Source organism: Engystomops pustulosus, chromosome 6 (assembly GCF_040894005.1).
Source record: "Engystomops pustulosus chromosome 6, aEngPut4.maternal, whole genome shotgun sequence".
In the NCBI taxonomy this organism is placed as follows: Eukaryota; Metazoa; Chordata; class Amphibia; order Anura; family Leptodactylidae; genus Engystomops; species Engystomops pustulosus.
In genome coordinates, this window is record NC_092416.1 from 71434681 (window position 1) to 71457766 (window position 23086).

At 39.0% G+C, this 23086-nt stretch overlaps 1 protein-coding gene across 26 annotated transcripts in view; it reads right to left on the reverse strand.

Annotated features, from left to right (window-relative positions):
• Nucleotides 1–540: 540 nt before the first annotated feature.
• Nucleotides 541–23086, reverse strand: part of KIF1B (kinesin family member 1B) — a 102488-nt gene continuing 79942 nt past the window's right edge. For 8 of the 26 annotated variants that reach the window (XM_072156463.1, XM_072156468.1, XM_072156466.1 and 5 more), the window contains 25 exons: nucleotides 22403–22651; nucleotides 18606–18724; nucleotides 18267–18352; nucleotides 14709–14838; nucleotides 14466–14628; nucleotides 14051–14141; nucleotides 13818–13933; nucleotides 13675–13730; nucleotides 13233–13421; nucleotides 13004–13112; nucleotides 12854–12920; nucleotides 12384–12468; nucleotides 12189–12291; nucleotides 11930–11956; nucleotides 10774–10888; nucleotides 10167–10300; nucleotides 9881–9942; nucleotides 9567–9712; nucleotides 8955–9194; nucleotides 8585–8656; nucleotides 8070–8191; nucleotides 7833–7982; nucleotides 7543–7735; nucleotides 5802–5920; nucleotides 541–5683 (listed from right to left, as the gene is read on the reverse strand). In XM_072156463.1, the coding sequence (XP_072012564.1) occupies nucleotides 5644–5683; nucleotides 5802–5920; nucleotides 7543–7735; nucleotides 7833–7982; nucleotides 8070–8191; nucleotides 8585–8656; nucleotides 8955–9194; nucleotides 9567–9712; nucleotides 9881–9942; nucleotides 10167–10300; nucleotides 10774–10888; nucleotides 11930–11956; nucleotides 12189–12291; nucleotides 12384–12468; nucleotides 12854–12920; nucleotides 13004–13112; nucleotides 13233–13421; nucleotides 13675–13730; nucleotides 13818–13933; nucleotides 14051–14141; nucleotides 14466–14628; nucleotides 14709–14838; nucleotides 18267–18352; nucleotides 18606–18724; nucleotides 22403–22651 (2983 nt within the window). In that variant the 3' untranslated portion in view covers nucleotides 541–5643. The remainder of the gene's footprint in view (nucleotides 5684–5801; nucleotides 5921–7542; nucleotides 7736–7832; nucleotides 7983–8069; nucleotides 8192–8584; nucleotides 8657–8954; nucleotides 9195–9566; nucleotides 9713–9880; nucleotides 9943–10166; nucleotides 10301–10773; nucleotides 10889–11929; nucleotides 11957–12188; nucleotides 12292–12383; nucleotides 12469–12853; nucleotides 12921–13003; nucleotides 13113–13232; nucleotides 13422–13674; nucleotides 13731–13817; nucleotides 13934–14050; nucleotides 14142–14465; nucleotides 14629–14708; nucleotides 14839–18266; nucleotides 18353–18605; nucleotides 18725–22402; nucleotides 22652–23086) is intronic. The other 18 variants (XM_072156474.1, XM_072156470.1, XM_072156480.1 and 15 more) reach the window with 6 other exon arrangements.

Consider the following 23086-nt stretch of genomic DNA (forward strand, 5'->3'; position numbering starts at 1 on the left):
TACTACTACTACTTCTACTACTGCTGCTTCAGCTACTACTACTACTTCTACTACTGCTTCAGCTACTCCTACTACTTCTAGTACTCCTGCTTCAGCTACTACTTCTACTACTTCAGCTTCTACTACTACTTCTACTACTTCAGCTTCTACTACTACTTCAGCTTCTACTACTACTTCTTCTACTTCAGCTTCTACTACTACTACTACTTCAGCTTCTACTACTATTTCTACTGCTGCTTCAGCTACTGCTAATACTTCAGATTTTTAGTCCATTTCCAATTCTGCCTTGGAATGTGTATGGCTTTTTTTCTTCCATGAACTTCAATGAGGTAACAAAATTGTACTAAAAAAGAGAAATACCCAATGTATTTAACCGATTGTATCAAATTAGAATGACTGTATTTAATGGAAAATGTATTTACGATGCTACAAAACTGACAAACAATGTTATATATTTTAAAATATTTTACATTTTCAAAAAATTCCAATAAAAATTATTGAAAACAAAAAAGCTAATAAATAATACAAGAGGCTCTGAGCTGTTAATGCACGGCTTGTACTTTTATTGTTAGATCTTGTTCACTAACATTTCCAGTGGTGCAAGATTACCAATACACAGAGTTATATATATATCTGCATTGCACATCTAGGCTATACAGCAAATGGATCAGAATTAGTACAAATACATGATATATTTACATTTTGTATACTCAAGCCCACACATCCAATTATATTTACAAAATAAAACACAGAAATTAAAACCGTGATGAGTATATCCATCTGATTCCTAAAAATATTATTTCTTTGCTGTTAAATTAGAGCCAAGGTTTGGGTTTATGTAACTGATACACTAACCAGGAACCCTACATAGTGTCTTCCATATCACTCTAATGAATGGCAGGTTTAGTAGCCAGATGTCACATGGTCGGAAGTGATATTAGCAAGACTGCAGCATATGTGTGCGGACAATGGATGGCAGCATCCTCCTGCACCATGTTGTGTCCTAGTCATGGAGATGTACAGTAAGTGATATTCCCTGCCTTATTGGATTTTAGGGAATTGGAGGGTCTGGAAATGAGGTAAACCTGGGATTTAGAAAGGAGAGGAGAACCCAATTACTTGCATTAAAAGGCTTCTTACATCATTAAAAAGGTGACTTTAAATTTCTCACAACTGGCAAAGCATCAAGTGTTGTGTGTAAAGGAAGGCCAGAGGTGTATGTTTAAAGGAACTTTCCTATGACTAAAGTAAATGTCTACCAGGGAGACATTATCCCTCCTACTAAATCCACATTTCACTTGGTACTAGATCTCATTGCTAAAAACTAAATAATGCAATCTACATAATAGCTCGTCAAGGATTAGAAAAAACAGCACCACACCTGTCCACAGGTTTGGTGTGATATTCCTGTTTAGACTGATTTTCTTTAATGGAGGTGGAATGTTTTTTTCTTATTCAATTATTTATAGCCATAGGCAATTTATTTTTTGTTACAACCTAGAAATCCCCCAAATGAGAGCCCCTGTCCAGTGGTCATCTTCCTTCAACATAATCCAGGGGGTGCAGTTGCTGGTACAGAATCAGCAATGCATTGCAGCATAACGTGAGGCTACACTGGTTTGCACAAGATCCTTCTGTTACTGGGGAGCAGTGCTGCCTGGTAAAAATAGGGAATGTTTATTAGTGCAAAGGACTCTTAACAATTAGAGGAGGTATAGACACAGCTGGCACAACTATATCTGCCTGGCATCCCGGATACCCACTGTACTACAGGCATAGTGGGCAGAAGCTAATCATCCCTGTAGCCAGCTTCGTTCTAATAATAAATATAATGCCCCTACTGATGTATATATCTAAGACTGGTAGATGAATACCAGATTGACCTATGATGAAGTTTTACAATTGTGCTAGAATTTAGATGTGGATGATGCTTCTCCACTGACAGAACAGGGACATGTATGTTAGCTTAGGCAGTAGGCCACATAGAAATGGCCATGCCTTAATTCATGATAAGAAACACATTTATGTGTGTGTCAACTTAAGTTGATATTTCTCTAAAAGTCTGATATTCTTCACTTATGGGTCATAAAATGGCTAAAATTGCATGAAATGATGAAAATCGCAATCACTCTTGCTGATACAATACTGTGTTGTGGCAAAGGTAGCATTAAATTAGTAAAAGTTTTTAAGTCTCCAATCTACAACAGAGCAAATTGCCAGTAGTATTACTAACAATTACCACAAAGTTTATGGACACATTCATCTACGCTGTTGAATGTAACGCTGTTGTGTGTAAGTGAATGGTAAACATTTAGTACACACTATTAAGTCCTATGCCACTGGCCCTTTAAATAGACAGCTCAAACCAGAAGATTTACGCTTGAGTCTATAGGTGCCATAAAAAGTAGGTTTGGTCCCATTTAAAATCTTATAGACTGCTCCTTAGCAACCAACTCAGTAGCCAAATTGGAGACTTGTAGTAACTGACTTGGGCTTAAATCATGATATGCAAATCTAAGCAAGACTGATCCAGAATTGTTGGAAGGGAGTTATTTTAGTGGTTCTATTATACAGTTAAAAGTGTGAGTTGATGAAATAATGACACTAACGTTGCCTGATTTCCGGATGAGGAAGCACAAATACATTCCAGTTTGCACAGTGTGGCTATAGTTCCAAACTAGCAGTATTTCATCTGTGCCTTCATGACAGGCCGGCGCCAGCACCAGGCATACCTGGGCAAGTCTGGGGGCCCAGAGCTGCTAGGGGGCCCACACAGCTGAATCTCAGTCCCCAGCAACCTAGCAGAATCTGGTGGGGCTGTATATAAAATAATAGTTTATGAATTTTTAATGCAGCAACATGAGTTTACTGCAAAGGGGCCCACTGAGGTTCTGTTGCCCAGGGGCCTACTGGTACCTGGAGCCGGCCCTGGGTCATGATATTAGCATTCATATCACACAGCATGAAGGGAAATGTAGTGCACCAAACCGTGTAATGCTTCAAATGCTGGTTTGAAATAAACACATTCATCTGAGAGCTCTGAAATCCAGTTCACTTTACATTCATACCAACCATCCTATAGGCAGTGGACTTAGGGCAACTTGAGAAGTATAAATCCTCCATTTCTGTCGTGAGGCTGCAGTAATATTTTAAAGTAAATGTGATATGCATAGTCCACTCCCCTGCTAAGGTGCGACAACTGTTCAATGCTGTCCTCTCCCTTTTATCGTGTGCAATTAAACGCAGGCATAAATACAATACACTAAACACCAATAAACAAGTAAACATCCCTTTAAATTAGTAAACAAGCGAACAACGGACTTTGCTTCGAAGTGAAACCAGAGAGCAGATAAAAAAAAAATACGTATAAACTAAAGTGCACATGTGTCAATTTAAAGCTGTAGTGATGGGATCATCCTCACAAGGTGCGTATTCAAAGGGATCAACAATCAATAAAGTGAGTAGAGCAAGGTCATGGAATTGGAATGGGGATAATTGAGACAAGCTCTACTTATAGGAAGGATAATTCCCCAAAGGCTAGTTATAGAGTGTGGCAAACTAGACAATTGCCATAGGCCCCTGTTTACTTTGGGGCCTACAATACAGGGAACACAGAAGCAAACAATGCCATCTAGTAGTATTTAGCAACGTAAGGTATTTGGGTACTTAACTGTAATATATTTAGGAACTGTATGGTAGTGTTATGTGGGAAAGTTTTGGTTCGGCAAAATGCCAGTATTACTAAGGATTAAATTGAATAAAAAATGGTCTAAAGATGTTGAACCTTACTTTGCGGTTACCCTTTAAACCAGTCGAGACCAAAGGATATTGTAGTGGTGCCCGTTTAATGGAGCCCAGCACCATCTTGAGAAAACATGAAAGCAGATGACTTTACTAGTTTGGTTTTTGTAGCTATGAAGGTCTCATGACATTTTGGTCATGTGGGTCCCAGGCAATGCTGTCTGACAACACAGCTTCCTCCATTGTGTGCAAGGCACATACTGATTATTTATGTGTAGGAGCTACAAGCCCAGTGTACGTGAAACATGCTCGCTAGGTTTGCTGGCCCATGGCATGTCCATTCCGGGGTGCCACAGAGCTGGATGACTCTGTACATAATGGATGATTTAATCAGAAATATGATTGTGATACAATTCCCATACCTGCTTGTCTCTTTAAGAACGCCATACTGTATTTTCCAGAGGCAACATTTTCAGCATTAACTGTGACCCATATATAAGCAAAACGGCATGAAAACCCCATATGTAAAAACCGATAAGAAGTAAACCCTGCAGTAATGTTTGTCTCATGGTTTGGCTGTGGCTGGGTGGGGGGGAAGGGGGTCGGAGCGGGGCAGAAGTAGGGCTAATGTTGATAATACATGCTCTCACATCACTCAAAGCAAAGACCGTAAGACATTTTGTTTCCTTTAAAACAATTTATATTTATATATTTATATATAATATGTAGAAATATAAGTTTATATCAAGGCTAGAACCCATTTGTTGTAAAGCAAGTTTGCAAATCTCTGCAGGAACTCTAAAGGGAAAGAGTCAATGTAACATCACTGTCATCATCATCAGACCTTCCAGCTGACAGGTTAAGGGTTGAGAAAAAAAATGTCTCCTGAAAAACTAGGTCATAAAAAACTTGTGTATATTGTAGCCCATCCCACATGCGGTTATGGTTTATAAAGGGTTACTGGACTGATCAGGACACGTGGACGAGTACTTTTGGCCTGAGACAATAGATAGTTAAATATAGACTGTAAGATGCCCCCTACTACAGAGAGTGTTTTATTTCCTGCTCTTTTTGTTCCGTGTGACCTCCTAAAGTTGATAAAACATAAGCAGCATTTTCCAATTGTACAATGGATAATATTCAGAACATAAAACCCCTCAAATCTTGTTCTGCATTAAAGTTAATATTCCAATAATATAGAAGGGCGCCGGTACCTTTCTGCAGAGCTTTATAGGGCACGTATACTGGCCCCAACGCCAGATACACCCAAAAAGCCTAGCTTCTGTACATTTATTAAAAATTTTAGAACTTTCCTATTGGCAAACTCTTATTTAGGGGTGGGTAACAATTTATAAACGTTATAGCCCCCCACCACTGGAATAGTCACAGTGCAGCCCCCGACATTGGTGCTGCTGCGGCTGGTGGAGAAGAGACAGAGAAACTCAAAGATGTGAAACCTCCAGCTCTCCATGGGATGGTTAGCAGCACAATAAGGGATACAGGGAAATAAGAAGTATCTTAAGGAGAGCTGGAGGTTAACAATGCAACCAATCAACCAAGAAATAGTTAAAAAAATAAAAGTGAAGCATAAAAAAAAGAGCAAAATAATGCATTTTCTGACAGACGAGTTACACTACGGACACTAAAGACTGCTGGGAAAGGAGGGAAGGAAAGAACACGCATCCAGAAGAAAAGAGGGCGATCTGGAGTCTGTTTCTCTCTGTCCTTTCTTCTTTGGTCGGCCACATGCGACAAGTTGGGTTTGTTTTTCAGCACAGACAGAAGAGGAGCTGGGGAAAAGCCACAGTTTTACAGACAAGAGAAACGTCAAGAATCACAAAAGGGGGAGAGGGAAATAATCCTTCGTATTAGAAGGTGACCAGAGAGAGGGCACGGAGCTGCTTAGTACTTAGAGAGGGAACGACGTCTTGCGAGCTTTGATCTGTAGAAATCAGAACAAACCAAAACATTATAATATGGATTTACAGAAAGAAGAAGGTCTTCAAAACTATATCCCATAACAAGGGAGGAGGCAGCCATTACTGTACCTCCATACTCACCGTATTGTACCAGCAAGCAAGGGGTTAAAGGCATACAGCCAGTCGTTCATATCTTTATCATTAATGGCCTGCAGAAGGATCCCACGGTGCTTGGTACACACAGCAAATATGTTGGGGCTCTGATGGAAGGATAATTAAATACAGCAGAGTATTAGAAAAAACTACATGCACTGTATGAACGTTTATAGGAAAAGATACAGTAGATGCCAAAAGTTGACTTGAGGTAGAAACCAAAGAGATTTCAGAGAAATTGGAAACTGTTCACACACTCCTAGAAAACATCAAAAATAAATGTGGCTACTGCGGAAGGAAACTATACAGCGGTTTTTCATAGTCCTGTTGCTAATAATAATAAAGAAAAAGGTAAGGTTTCACACATCACTGGTGCTGCTATCTAAAGGCTAGTTCACATCTGTCTGATCTTCAATTATTTTGATCCAAAACCAGGTGAGGCAGCAAACACAAGTCTTTCCAGGGACTATAAAGAGGTAAGTTATAATGGAAAGACTTGCATCTGTTCTGTGGGTTACTCCCGGTATGGGTTCAGAATAACTGAAGACCTTACAGAGATATGACCTGGTTATAAGGATACATGCACACAGACATAATACAAGGATGTATGCTAGGCATTTATTTCTACCGGTATTCTATTCACTCTACATGGGCTCAAGGGGTGCACTCGGGAGTCCACCAACAGAATGCGCTGTGTGCATGTAGTCTAAACACAGTCTGCAGCTTTGTATGGTCAGCTATGTGTGCCGACCATGATCTCTTTACTTTTGATATCCCATTATATAGCTTACACGGGTTTCCGTTTCTCAAAACACCCGCCAGACTGTTTCTTTATATATACGCGAGGGTAAGAATACTTGTTATCAGATCTTGGAAGCAAGTAACTTAGCATAGCAAAACTTGGCTTCCCATAGACGTTCCCTGGGACATTATATTAATATTTTGTGCATGTTATAAACCATTCCTGTTGAAGAAGTTGTATGTTTTTTTTAATGTTGGATCTTCTGTAAACCACCACCCCAGTTCCTACTTTTATTTATTTTTTTCCCCATCATCTTGTGTAGCTTTCTGGGTCTCTCTTCATTGTGAGGGAATATGTTTAATGTTGATGTTTGTGTTTCCTCTTCTTTTATCTTCCTATCTTTCTCTTTTCTACATATAAGTAGTCTAATAGGTGGGTACTGTTTTCTGTTTTTTCTGCATTTGCATTACAATATAATTGTGTGTTATAACTTACTCTTGCATCCTGATAAAATCCTGGGGTAGTCACAGGGGCTGGACTTTGGTTTGGATGCATTTCAAAAAACAATATGTGACTTGTCAGAGCTGCAGGCTGCCTTCATCTTTGTGCTCCTGTACAGCTCTCTCCCCCACTATCAGGCTCACCAGGCTGTGACCTCTGAGAAGGAGCAGGAGCTGTACAGGAGCACAAAGGTGGGGGCTAAGATCTGAGGAGTAAGGAACACAGACAGGCACATGTTGTTTTTTTAAATGCATCCAAACCAAAGCGCAGCCTCTGACTACCCCAGGATTTTATCAGGGAGCAAGGTAAGTTATATCACACAATTATATTGTAATACAAATGCTTAGAAAAGGCAGATTTGCACTGTAATGGGCTTCTGCAACCTGTCTTTAGTGAAAATGAGGTCCCTGGTGACAGGTTCCCTTTAAATATGAAAATAATAACATTAATAATAAAATAACAATTAAGCGATATGTCAGAACAGACCTTGACCATGGCCTGTTGGTCCTCACTGTACTCCACTTGAGCTGTGGACAGGTTTATAAGACACCGCTCCACTGGATCCTTGTCGCTGTTGTAGATAAAGACATATGGACGCCGAACCACCACATATTGCTTGGCCCATGAATGAGACTGAGGCTCCTTGAAGTTCAAATAACCCTTTTTAGAGACCACGGAGCTGAAGGCAAAGGACATGGGATACATTTTAGAACATAAGTAACAAGACATCCAACACACTGTTTACGAGTCCATTAGGTTAGATAGATTGTGTATACCCAGGTCTCAGCTCTTCAATATCTGGTACTAGGTTCAGGAACTCATTCTTTCCGGCACGAGCCAGATAGGAGCTTTCTACTGGGGGAATTAAATGGAACTGTTCAAACTCTGTACATGGGCTGGAAGCGCGGGAATTGGCCTCAGGAGTCCTACAAGATATAAGAAATATACAGAAATAATGAAGTACGGGGAAGGTACAAGGTACTCAAGTACAAAGGAACTGGCTTACTACTTACTTCTGATCCACAGAGCTGCATCTGGAGTCTGCCAATGATGGGCAGGTAGATGATGGAGTCAGGGTGGCACTGCTAAAGCTTGAGACAGATGGGTCCCGACCAATGGGGGAAATGTCGGACAACTGGGGAAAAAAATATTCACCGTATGTGAAACGTTAGAAATGTGCAGCTATAGCAGTGAAGTTATAGATCGAGAGGGGTTATGTGAACAGGGTTTACTTGTCTATACTGTCTGAATGGAACAATAGGTGTCCTCTTTTCTATTTAGCTCTATAGGGCTAAACGTGGGTTTTTTCCAGAGCTTCCATAAAAATTAAAGGAGTGCAAGCACACCTACACAACTGTCACTAAATTTAAACAGGGGGGCAAGGGGCCTAAGACTGTTGTAGCTCTTGGGGGTCCTAATAGTTGGTCACAAATTACGCTTATCCCCAATCTTGTGAACAGGGAATAAGTTGTACTGGTGAGAAAATTAATTTTACAAAGTCAGCTAGAAAATACAATGTGTATCTCACCTTACAATCACTAATGCTGTTGCATACTTGGTTCAGTTCCCGGTTATATGTATGGGTAAGGAGTCGCAAACACTGTAAAGAAAATAGTAAAGACATTGGCAACTGGACTTAGATCATTCTTCCGGGCTCTGTTTTTGCAGCTTATATTTGTATCTTACAAATAAATTAATTTAGATTTAAAATAAAAAAAAAAAATGTGTTATTCTAGTGCAACAAATACCAAACTACCATACTAAAGGAGGAACTATGTATTACAAAAATAGGTAAATGAAGTCTAGTCCTGAAGACTTTTGATATCATGGACCTGTCTATTTCCACAAAGTGAATTAAGAGACAGAATGTAGAGGTAATTGTGTTGAAGTGTAACTACCTTAGTTGCTAGCTCCTTTTCACGATCCACCAGGCTCTCAACATCGGTGGAGTCATATCCACTGCTCTCACTCGGGGTGATGGCACTTTCAAACGTTGTAGTAGATATTTGGGAGGAGATGCTGGTAGAGGTGCTGAGTGTTCCACTGCTCAGACTTGGTGATATGGAGTCACTTAGGGATTTTGGAATGCTGTCGCCAAGCTTTTCTCTGAGCAGAAGGAGATGCCGGGTCCTTTCCACCTTGAGGATCAAGCAAGAGGATTGTTTATTTAAGTATGTATTTGCTAGATCTGAAAAAAGTGTTCAGATACTGAAGCTGGCCTTAAAAGTCTAAATTGTATCATGGCTAAATGATAGATAAGCTGACGGCATATATCTCTCTATGAAAAATGATAAGTAGCCACAAGTGGAAGGCACAATGGAAGGTAACGGGGTGGATAGATTAAATTTAGACGCAAGATTGTTGGTGGACTCCAATGAAAATGGTACAAACCACAGAAGAAAATTTCATCGCTCCTGGTGCACACCACAGGACCCTTAAACCTTTTTAAATAGGTTTGTATTTATTACTAAACAATGCAACACATGTATGAATAGATCCTATTCTAATACCTCATGTAACTGTTCCATTTTCTCAAGCTCCCATTGATGTTCAAGTATCAGGCTATCCCCTCGTGGCCTCCAGCCGGCAAGGTTCTCTTCCCCTCGGACGTAAGCCACAGAGGTATCCAAGATCTTTCTTCTCCTCCTCTGCATTCCTAGGGTACAAAAAAATTAAGCACCCAGTTTGGTTTAACCGTATGGTATAGTGCATTTGAAATAAATGGATCTTTTACCATAACCCTTAACTTCTATTTATGCTAAAGGCAAGTCAGGAATGCAATACATTTGGTATGTGTTGTGGTGGTAGGGTTGTAAAATCTTACCTGGACTTCCTGTGTCAGCCATTTTGCACAAACTGAGCTCATAGATTCCAGTTACTTTGTTACTGCAATATAAATGAATGATAGATGAGGTTTTTATTATTTTTCAAAAGACAATAGACACAAAATACCATAAAAACCTGCTATACATGCAGTAGTATTCTTATTTATGCAAGGATTGCACCCTCATTTTTCAGTGCAGAACTGAAAATCTTGTATTTGTGCATTCACACACAAGGGTCATAAAACCAAGTAATATGACACAAAATAGAAAAATTTATGTATTTACCAGTCAGGAGATTTTGAGTAGCTGCTACCAAAAAGATTGCGCAGGGAACGAGGAGGGGAGATCTTGGCATCACGAGAATAAAAGACCATGCAAACATCCTTGGTAATGACTGCTGGCTGGATGCAGTGGTCAAGCTAAGAAGAGAACAGAGCAGTCCAGTTTTTAGATTATAGCATGTACAGCGGTGCAGTGGAGAGGATGCAGAAATGTTAACACTTTTTATAGTATTTGAAAGCATTATTCCAAAGTGTGCCACAAACAGGGAATCATATCACAACTCAGATGACAATAGAAATAGATGATCCATAAAGCCGGGCAGTAAAAGGACCCGCTTTATAATTTGCGTCATGACTCGGATGCAACGGCCGTGGGTATGAGCCCATAGAAAGTAATAGGGCCATGTGCTAGCCACTAAAACATGGATAGCACTAGGCCCGGTTACACAATCATGTGCATGAGGCAAATATTGTGACATGTGAGTATTTCCCATCATAGTGGTATGAACGACTGCACTGTCCATGACATATTATGTGGTTGTTCTACTTAAATGTAGGCTTAAAGCTAAATATATACAGTGTAGTGCAAAAAGGAAATCTGGTATAAATACCTCCAAATAGGCGGACAGAGTCATGTAAATCTTCTCTCCATAGGGCGTTACTCGGTTCAGAAGTAAGGAATTATGCAGAGAACTGTCCCAGACAGCTTCAAACCTATAGAATGTCCTGAAGAACCACCACATAATGAACAATATGAGTTATCTGCAACAATGACACTTAAAAAAGCCAAGTCCATATACACAACACAAGGACACACAGTGACAAGGACACAACTAGAATGACTTTGCTGGGCACAACACAGATCTGAATCCATATATGTAGCACTAACATTGTATGGTTTATTCTAATACCTATACCAGACAAGGATACTGATGCACTTTTGGAGGAATGGCCACTAGGAGTGCTCTTTTACTATGAATACTTCCTAATCTTACAACTTAAGGGCCAGTACACATCTACTTTCAGACTTCCATCTAATAGTTGTCTGAAAATATAATCAATAGCAAAGTATCCATGTTTTTAAAGAGATATAGATTGTGAGCCCTCATGGGCAGGGTCCTCCTTCCACTTGTTTCCTAATCACTGTAGTTTTGTATTTGTACTAACATTTGTTCTTGTTTTAATGTAATGTATGTGAGGCCCTGATTGATCATACAGCACCATGGGATTAATAGCGCTCTAGCTTTTCTTGAATAAAAAGAATTAAAAAAGAATTTAAAAAAACAGATGGATTAACTTATGGTACAAACTGATACAAATAAAGAAAATCTTTCATTTTGTTCTACCAATGAATGGTAAAAATGTTTTTCTTTTTTCCAAAAACAATTATAGATAAAAACCTGGTTAACTATAGACAATGATTTATTACTGTTTATGGGTAAACTACACACAGCCCATTTACTGCAGGTATTTAACATAAATAATTGAACAGGAAAAAAGTTGGAGAAACCATCATGAAAATCCACTAAAACATGTTAAGAATTCTTTGTGATCCAAATCTGGGATTAGTCACTATAGTGTCTACTGAAACTCCAGTTTTATATTTACCGTCTACTACACATTTATAACAATCTAGTTCCTATAAAAGCGCTAGGCAGGGTGAGGGGGAATAAAGCTGGGTGTGCAGGGGGTAGGAGACATAAAGTATTCTGTGTAAGGCCCAAGAAACTTTATGTGCAGGGAAAGGAGAAGCAAAACAGAAAATACCTAGGCATATCCTTATCAAGAAACAGCCTGAAAGACACAGAAGAAGAAGCTGCCATTAGTGACAGGGACAGTACGGGAAATAATAACAAAGGAAGGACCCAGAAGCATGACGAGAGAGGGGAATAGCAGAGAGGAAAAAGATAATAAAAAATAAGGCAAATCAAATAAAACATAAAATGAAAAATGATAGCAAAGCCATATATAGAGTATTTCTACTAGATGGACACACATAATGGGCACTGAAGACATGGGACATTACCTGCTGCTGCTGTGATTTTTGAGGTATTTGGCTGAGATTATGTTTAAAGAAAGAACCGCATCAGCAGCTGCTTCATCCACCTCCGCTCTATTGCGTACTCTCCCTAGACATATAAAAGAGGTACAGGAGACAGAGGTTAATAGTGATCATCAGGGTGGTCTCGGGCCTTCATCAGAGAGAAGCCAAAACACTCACCGACCACCAGCTCTCGCACATCCTTCCAGTGCAGCTCATTTCCCCTTTCGTGAATAATAGTCACTGTGATTCTGCGCTGGATCCCCTGTCACAAAAAAAGTATGGCTCTCATCATAAGGCTATGCCCGGCAGCTCTATTACAGAGCTTCTACATGTTTTATTAATCTAGCTATTAAATAATTAGTCACTTTGAAAAATAAATCTAAACTAAACTTTCAACAACATTTTAAAAATCAATAGTGCAGATGATAATAGTAAACTTTGTAATATATGTTAAACCCTTAATGATGCGGCCTAAAAAAAAGGCTCTAGTGACCGGGGGATTTTAGGGAATTTTTGTACGCGGTGAGTTCACAAAAGACCCCTGGGGGACATTTTCACAGTTTTTTTTCTTTTACTTTACTCTTTATATAAAACTTATATTATTGCAAGTTAAATTGCAGATTCTGCCATCTCTTAGCATTACATACCTGGTGTAGCAAGAAGGTTCCTTGGCAGGAAAGACCTCCGGAGTGGTCAACAACAGCAGGGATGTAACTGGAAAGGCACCAGAACATAATGGTCAACAATTGGATAAAGGTGATATATATATTTTCAGTGTGTATCATCCTCTGACTTACTCTCCTGTAGGTTCCAATTCACTGATCTCAAACCAAACCAGGAGATCATATTTGCTGACGCTCTGTCCAAGACTTGGCTTGCTAAGAGGGTTTAGTTTGGTGGCTGGCACTGTAATACAAATACATAGCATGAGGAACGGTCCTGTGTCCAAACTACAGAAAAATCTAGAGGAAATCCTACAGATCCTGAGCACTGCACAGTTACATGACTGAGTTGTCTACTACTAACCATCTCTCTTCGGAGCTCTCTCCAGCTGGCAGGAAGGTATTGGCAGAGAGAGAAATGATGGCAGCTGTTCAGCCCTGTCTTGCAGTGTTGCAGAAATTGCATGAGCGTGCTCAGACAGAGTGTCCAAAACTGGCACACTGACATAGCTGGACATTAGGTACCTGACCAAATTTATCCTTCTCTCACCAGCTACCATGGACATGCAGGAAAATGGGTGTAAAGAAATAAAGGGGAGAGAGATGCAAAAGGTAGGGAGTAGTCAAGGGATGAAAATAAAGGCAAAAATATAGTTATCATGCAGCAAGAAAGATAAAAATTATGAAAAATAAACAGCATGAAAAGCAATAATCAATGTGAACACTTGAGATGAGTAACAGAGAATTTAGGATAGTCTAATAATGTCTATATAGTAATACTAATAATAACTATGGTTATTACTCACCAGGTTTAGAGAGTGGCATCGGAGGTGGGAAATGGCGACGGGAAGGCTGTGCTGGACTGGAATGGAAAAAGAATATGTTATAACCCATCTATGAAGAGTACTGAACAGATGGCCTCACATATTCTGAATGTTCATTATATTACCTGAGGTCCTGACCATGGGAGTGTAGTGGGTGTTGCTGATAGTGTCCAAAAACTTCAAACACAATAGGTTTGGTTTTGATATATTCTATGAAAGATTCAGTAACTTCTACAGCAATCTGTAAAACAAAACATAAAGTGATATCACCTTATTAGAAATAGATTTGGTGAGGTATTTATTACATTCACAGCATCCCCCATAAAATGCAACACATTATTGGTCCAGAGTCACTTACATTCTGTACATGGTAGAAACCCAGTGGGTTCCCGCGTCCATTATTCTTAAGGGGTTCTGTGGAAAAGGCCTCATCATGTCGATGTAAAAAGCTGCAACATAAATTTGGAGAGATCACTCAATGTTGAAGAAAGGCTACAAATAAATACATACACAAGAAAAGGGCCACACAGGGAACATTGCCATAATGGGTCTAATACAGCCCTGATTATAGTGCCTGCAGTATATCTACCCATACACATGCATTCTCAGTTCAACTAAGCAAGCACGTGTTTTTAAATAAAAATGTATTTTTCTTGAAAACTGAGGGATCAGGTATCAGGACAGCCACACTGCGGTTTGGCCAACTTCACTTTCAAGTTTATGTTATTTATTTTTTTAACATAGGGTCTGTCTCTATGGAATAAATAACTCACTTGAACTGGCAAAATATATCAGCATACTCCGGTGGGATGCCAGATGCTTGCAGCACAGTGACCCGGAAGGTGAAGACACTGCCAATCTTCAGAAGTTCTCCCACATCTTCAGAGAACCCTTCCATCATCATCTTGCCATCCAAAAGACTTCCCGATTTCATGTCTGCAGGATTATCAGAGGTTACAAGATACCAGAACAACAGAGGGGAACAGAACCTGGTTATTTGCTTCTAGGGCACTTACCCATCTCAGCCAGCCGGTTAACCTCCTCCATAGGAGTGTTCATTTCTGAGTTCTGACCCTGTCCTTCTACAATGCGAAGTTCTTCTAGAGACAGCCCAGCACGAGTAAGGACAGTGGAAGAGGTGTCATTCTGTGTGTGTTATTATTCGCAAGAGAAGAAATGCAGAAAAAAAATTATTCATACGTATACTATGTATAGTTATACCTAGAGTTAATAAAGGTAGTTACTCAATGAATGATCTCAGGAGGACAAGGTCTAGTCACAAAGGGACTCATGATGTATGGCTGAGGACAACACTGTGGAAAAGTGCTTCTGACTTGTCAAAAAATGTGGATTATTTACACAAACAACCAGATAACGTCCCCATTCTAAAGAACAATTAGAAAGGGGGAGAGGGTAAGGTCTGTCGTTTTTCTTATGTACCCTTATTTTGTTAGTTTTTTTAATCCTTGTCTATGTTTAAAATCTGTTAAAGGGGTATTCCGGGAATATGAACGTCTGACACAAAAACCCATGATGCTATAAATAAATGAATACAACAATACTCAATGTCATTATTCACATAATGGAGCTTAAATAGTTTGATTTTATGATTTACAAAATTTATGGCCTCTCTAAAGTAGGTGGAGTTATCACCAAGATGGCCGCCACTGAAAACTACAAGTCCCAAGATCCTTTACATCTCAGAAACTCCTCCTCCTTCTTATGCTCTGCTCCCAGTGATGATGTAACAGACTGTGCTGCTCTGTTACCATAGTAATGATGTGTAACTGCCATCCCTGCACATCACCACAAAATTGGCCATACTGGATGCACTTCAACCAACCGACTACAGCCAAACATAGGTGCAGGACATGTGTAATTCTTCATTACAGTGTATGTCGCCAGCATTTTCTGCTAAGTAAAGCAAAATTTTAAATAACAACTAATTACATATTAGCTTATATTTTGAGTACCCATTTGTATATGAATTATGCTTATTCCTGGAATACCTCTTTAATAAAAATTACCTGAGATAAAGAAAAGATATTCAAGTGCTACTGCATCTTAACCCCTAGGGGACACAGCCTATTTTGGCCTTAAGGACGCGGCCCCATTCTTCAAATCTGACCTGTGTCACTATAAGTGGTTATAGTTTTGGAACGCTATGAGATATCCAGGGGATTTTGAGATTGTTTTCTCGTGACACATTGTACTTCAAATTAGTTTAAAAATTTGGATGATATCTTTTGTGTTTAGTTATGAAAAAAAACAAAATTTGGCAAAAATTTGGAAAAATTCTTTATTTTCAACGTTCTAAATTCTCTACTTTTGATGCAGATAGTCATAGCTCCCAAATAAATTCATAATTTACATTTCCCAAATGTCTGCTTTATGTTAGCATGGTTTTTTAAGATTCCACATATTTTACTAGAATGTTATGAGGCTCAGAATTTAGGTATCATTTTTCAAATTTTTTGTAAAATCACCAAAACCCGTATTTAGATGGACCTGCTCAACTTCTAATTGACACTGAGAGGCCTAAATAATAGTGGGACTCGTAAAATACCCCATTGTGGAAACTACACACTTCAACGTATGAAAAACCACTTTTAAGAAGTTTGTTAACGCTTTACGTGTTTTATAGGGGTTAAAACAAAATGGAGGTGCAGTCTGCAAATTGTAATATTTTTTCACAATACACTCATTTTGGGTGGAAAATTAAACATTTACAATGGATTAAATGAATAAAGGCTCCACAAAGTTTGTTACCCAATTTCTCCCGAGTACACGGATACTCTATATGTGGTGGTAACCTGCTGTATGGGCGCACGGCCGGGCATAGAAGGGAAGGAGGCGCCATCCAGATCAGATTTGCTATGTCACATTGTACAGGCTATAATTTTTTTCTTTTTTTAATGTGGACCTATAGGGGCTTATTTCTTTTGCCACATGAGATGCACTTTTCTGGTACGTAATTTGGGGGAATCTATAGGCTAATTGGTGAGATTTTATTAACTCTTTGTTGGTGAAGGAAATGAAAATCATCACTTTTCAGGAAGATTTTTATGGGTTTTTTTTTTTGGCTGTTTACCATACCATAAAAATAGTATATTATTTTTATTCTATGGGTCGCCACGATTACAAAAAGACCTCATTTATATAGATTTTTTATTTTTTTCCCATTTTTAGTGCATAAAAAGTAATTTGGCAAAAATGTTGTTACTTTTAGCATCACCGTCTTTCTTATGCATAACTTTTTTATTTTTCGCCTCACAAATCTGTTTAAGGGCTTATTTTTTGCAAGAAGGATTGTTCTTTTTAGTGGTCTTATTTTAGATTGCATAACATTTTTAAAATCCCTTTTTAGAGCATTTTTATAGGGTATTAATTGAAAATGATCTTTTTTCTGGAGCTATTCTTTGTTTTGTTTTTTACGGGGTTAACTTTGCGGATCTAATAACGATTCTGTTTTATTATGCAGATTGTTACGGACGCAGGGATACCAAATATGTGGGGGTTTTGTGTATTTTATTCAATTGTACTGAATAAAAACCAATTTGGAGAAAATCTTGTTCATTTTAGCATCACCATCTTTTCATATGCATAACTTTTTTATTTTTCGGCTGACAAATTTAGTTAGGGGCTTATTTTTGGCGAGAACAGTTGTTCTTTTTAGTGGGCTTATTTTAGAGTGCATAACATTTTTTAAATTACTTTTTAGAGCATTTTTTTTATAGAGTATTAATTAAAAATTATCTTTTTTCGGAACGTTTTTGCGGTTTTTTTTCTACGGCGTGTACCGTGCGGGTCCAGTAACGATTCTGTTTTATTATACAGATTGTTACGGACGCGGCAATACCAAATATGCGGGGTTTTTTGTGTTTTTGTGTTTTTTATACTTTATTAAGTGTTTTTATGGGAAAGTGACATTTTAGGGGCTTATATTTTTATGTATTTATTTTTTATTTATTATAATGTGTAGTGTTAAGTGTTTTTGCATATTTTTACTTATACATACTTGAACTTGAACCAGTGATGCTCTGATCACTGGTTTAAGTTCAATACACTGCTCTACAATACTATTTTATTGTAGAGCAGTGTAAACTGTCTGAGCAAGCTTGCGCATGCTCAGACAGTTTACAGTCAGACCCGGAAGGGGTCTGACTGCCATGGAGACCGGGCAGCTCCGGGGCACATGCCAGTCCTCGGAGCTGCCCAGAAGTGGATCGGATCCCCCGGTAAGCGGCACGGGGGATCCGATCCACAGCGCAAAAACCCTTACACGCCGCGGTCATGTTTGACCGCGGCGTGTAAGGGGTTAACACCCGCGATCGGAGCCGGCTCCGATCGCGGGTGTTAGCGCAGGCTGTCAGCTGTACTAGACAGCTGACAGCCGCTGCTTCTGGTACCGGCTCCGTTCGTAAGCATCTAGCCCCGGGGACGTACTATAACGTCCTGGTGCGCCTAGGGGTTAACTAAGTAATAATGAATGAGAATCCATATTGTCCCGATCCTCTCTATAGGATCCCAAGTGCCCTATAATGGCACATTGACCTTCACGTTAGCTAAATTACCTTAATGAAGTAATCATTGTCAAATGAGATTTTGGCTGTTCCTGACTGTCGGATGCCTGATCCATAATCTGGTGCTTCTTCATCACCTAGGATTTAAAAGAAAAAAGAGAAAAATATTCATATTATAATACAATTAATGAGAACAATTTATATAGTTATATGTAGTGGCTTACAACGTGTTCTGCTCCCACCATAACAATGGTAAATCTATGGATATACGCACATCACATTTCATTACGAATCTGCATGTCTGCTAAATGATAGTCATCTCTTCCTATAATTCACAATGATGTCCTCCACCACTGTGTTCAGTACCTATAGTATTAAATACATACGTACCAGCAATTGCTTGCACAGCAACACGTAGGAACCCACGTACTTCTCCCTTCTCACTAACTATGGCCACCCGATGGACCAGAGGGACTGGGAAAAGCAGGTTACTGAGATAGACAAATGCTCTGCAAAGAAAACACAGTAGGTATCGAATGAATGGAGCTGCCATTTTGCTGTCACCTTGTCTTCATCGGGATCTTAGGGAACATTGCCCGCATCCACCCACATGAGTGACAGATGGGATACAAACAGCACCACACAATGGATGCTATTACTAGACATTTCTGATCACCATACACCATCGATCCATACTCATATACTCAGCTGGTAGGGTTTAATAAGGAATAAAACAGAAAAATACCAAAATAAAAATGAACATAAGTTAAAAACATAATCAGAACCAAAAGCATACCAGATTAATAAGCCATGTTATACACACACTATAAGACATACTGTAATAAAACAGAAATTAAGTAGCTGCAAAGAAAATCTTATAATAAAAAAAAAATATTGTGTCCCAGACCTCAGATGTCTCTTGGAAGGAAGGGTGTCCTGAGGTGGACGGGCAGAAATCTGCCATCTACATCAGTAATAGATTATCATAAGCAACTGGGAAACATCATAGTGTAAAGCCATGCTATGGATAGAATCCACTGTCACAGAAAGGCCATATTGTTGTATAATGAAAGATCCTGTGACATTGTACAGTGCTTTATTCTTAACCTTTTTCAGGATCTCCATTTACTGTAAGAAAGTGATCTATGAACTGAATACACAACTTGATCTAGTTCTGCAAAACTGTTAGACCTGCTAAAAATTGTGGGAATTCCGGCTCTTCTTAGTGAGCTGGCTCATTGTGTTAATATGTTTAAAAAAATTAAAACCTTCTGTACAAAATAAATAAGTCTTTGCCATCTTCAGGCGCTTATAACTTTTTCTTTACACCTGTAATGTGTACGGAGTTGTGTGAGGTGTAATTTTTTTGCGAGATGAACTGACGTTTCCTTTGCTTCCATTTGGGGAGTGTACAACCTTTTCATCACTTTGTATTACATTTTTCTATGTGGCAAAATGACAAAAAAGTGGTTTTGGACATTTTCCGTTACGTGGTTCAATGTAAGGAATATCAATTAGGCTGCATTCACATGACCGTAGGGGGCAGCATCGCCAAACCGATTCCTACACGGGAAAAAGATAGGACATATCCGTGCATTGCGGCAGACGTATGCATACATCAGTGTACATGTAGCCTTATTATATTTTGATAGATCGGACATTTTGGGACTCAGGGATAATTAACATGTTTAGGTTTTTTACTTTTTAGTTTTATAGGTTGTCTGATTGATACTACCATTTACTGCCTACTAGTTTGGCAGTATATGGGGATTTTATAGATCATCTGTTACAACGTGCCACTGGTACATTTTAACAAATGCACAGAAACTATACATCCTCCAGTCTTTCACAGACTCGATGACATCATGGGGAGCGACAAAGTGAACAAAGACGGTGTTGTCCAAACGCTGCCGCTGGCAGCAATCAAAGGGTTTATACCCACAATTGGTTGTTGCCGGTGGGTGTTTGATGCAATATGCAGCAAACATACACTTTGTATGGAGAGGGCTCAACCCACGAGCCCCCTTATACATCCGCATCCCATGTGTGATGTACTAACGCATCGCACGTCAGTAAGGGTTTAAAGTAATATGCACAGACAAGACATTTACACTGATACTGGTAAAGGTTTCAGAATTTAAAATCACTCTCAAGGCTTGTGTACGCAAACCATTGATTGTCGTTGTTTCAATATCTAATGAATCCCCATGTGTTTCTATGGGCTTGTACACAAAGCTGTGGTTTCTACAGCCCAATATGCAAGTCAATGGGTCCTATTCTTACAATATAGTTAGAATGGTAAATGTAAAATCTGAAATGATATTTTGAGGTAAAACAAGTTTATGCCCCATAAAATATGGCCACTCCTGATACTTGGGAGGGACAGCTCAGAATGTCTAGTGTATTAACTGCTTAACCCCTCAACTACACCCAGGGACAAGAGGTTGGGAACAAAGTATTAGCAGCGAGGTTGGTGAGGTAATGGCAACACAAAACAAACTACAAACCAAACTAAAAAGAAATTAAATATGCTTTGTTTTTCATTTTTCATTCACAAAATAATAATTAAAAAAAATGAATGAATGAATGGATATTGGGGGATGGTTCTGTCACACTTTCTAGCAATGCTCTGTATGACACAGAGAGGACAAGTTCCCACATTAGCCCATGAGAAGTGTGTGGTAAAATTCATATTATAACTTCATCATCTTAGGGAAACCATATTCATTATTATATTATTCTAGTCAAGGAATGGAAATGATTTGTTTTCTGAACACTTTCCTTCTCAGGGTACATCTACATTGAATATCTGCAGCAAAATAGATATAATTTATATTATATTATAATTGTTATCCATGGCCTGGCCTCCTTCCTTCTAAAATCAACTTTATGCAAATGAGCGTAAATGGCTACTCCAACCCCTCTGTGATCTGGCTTTACTGCCTGATACACAGTCTCACCCTCCCCCTGCTCCCTCAACATTCCCTGCTGTACTCTCAGTTCTGAGGAAGCAGGGGAAAGTGTAACAGTCCATAGAGCCATATCACAGAGGGGCTAGGGTAGCCCTCAGGCTCATTACCATAATTTTAACAGTTGATTTTAGAAGGAAGGTGGCTATGGATAACAAGTATAAAAGATTACTGCAGTCACAGTGCAGTGAAGTATATGTCCCCGAGTTATCATGCTTGATTTTAATGGTAGATTTACTTTAAGTGTGAATATACCGAGAGTTATCTCCCTTCAATAGGAATGTAAAGCCAATAAGCAATACACACTCTCTACTTGGGTGCCTGTCCTGTGTTTACTCATTGTTGATTGAGTACCAGTACTGACAGGCTTAATATTAAGATATAGGGACCCACTGATCATTCACCTAATTTATCTTACATTAGGTGTATTCAATAAGAGTTATCTATTACAGTCAATGGATACACCATTTAGCAGTGGTACCTTTATTATACTATATATGATGGTCATGTGAAAGGTTGTGCCCAGTTGTGTGCACAGGTAATAATAGGACCAAAGCCAATTTTAGAATAGGCCACCTACAACTAATGTCAGAAGTGTGGTTGGAACTGGTATAGTTTACCATCACTTTTATAAAAATGACAGAATGGTAACCCTGTTAATGTAACAGAAAAGTCTTTGCAAAAAATCTGTTAAAGAAAGATGCAACAAATCAAACGGTAATAAGGGGTGCATGCCCTTAAATAAATTTGGTACATTTACTAGTTCTACAAAAAAATTAAACTGGAATAGATATGTACTAAAACAAATGGCAAACTATATTCAGTCTTTCAGGCTATGACAAGCCATTACCAACTGCTTAGCCCCAAAAATGATATGAATGATAGAAAATAGTAAGCAGTTGTTATTGTGCAAAATCTTCTCTGAAAAGCGCTTGATAAATTCCAGCTAAATATCACATCTTTAACTGTATTTATACCTGAGAATTGGTATAAATACATTGCTAAATCTCCATATTAAAAGGTAAATCTTTGGCTGTTCACAGCCCCCACTAGCAGACCACTTCTCCGTAGCATCAAGGTACACCACTGTGTATTGAAACCTCTTTGTGCCTTTTGAAACTAGAAATGTGAGGCATGAGAAAAATTGTTTAGAATGAATGTGGGTTTAATGTACAGAACTTGTCCTTTCCTACCAAATCCTTGAACGACCTCACCAACCTTCCTACTAAAATGAACCATGGGGACCGGTCATAAAACGGGTCGTGCCCATCGCTGAAGAGATCAGATCCTTCCTCATTCCCCACATCTGAGCCGGTGTCATCCACAAATGGCTCATCATCGAAATCTTCCATCTGGTCCTGTTGCTCGTCCGCCAGTTCGGTGATGTCAGAATCAGCTGTTGAAAAGGTGGGGGATGGGGTGCGGTCTGCCAGCCGCTCGTTGACACAGCCGTGGAATATGGGAGAACTAGACATTTGCAATGGAAGAGTTGTTATCATAACCCAGAGGAACCGGTATAGGAGGATACAGGAGGGTGATGGGTATGTACACTCCCACAGAGCACCAGTAAAACAAAGCATTTATTTATAAATTAAAAAAGACAAGCAAGATTAGGGGCTGGGGAGATCAGCAAGAGAGCAAGGGACAAGCAAAGTGCAACAAAAATTAAAATAACATATGGGGGAAGCTGCATTTGTTCAAAAGAAGAAAGTGCTTATGTAATAAATAACTTTGGAGCAAAATATTATAGCTTCAGGAAATAATTGCAACACCATATTTAATGCAGGACAATCAAATTATGTGAAGCTGAGACCTGGAAGATAACACATCTTTATTCTTCTGTATTTCAATGAAATATAATCCCAATGTACCAATAGGGAACCAACAAGAGTAAATGATTAA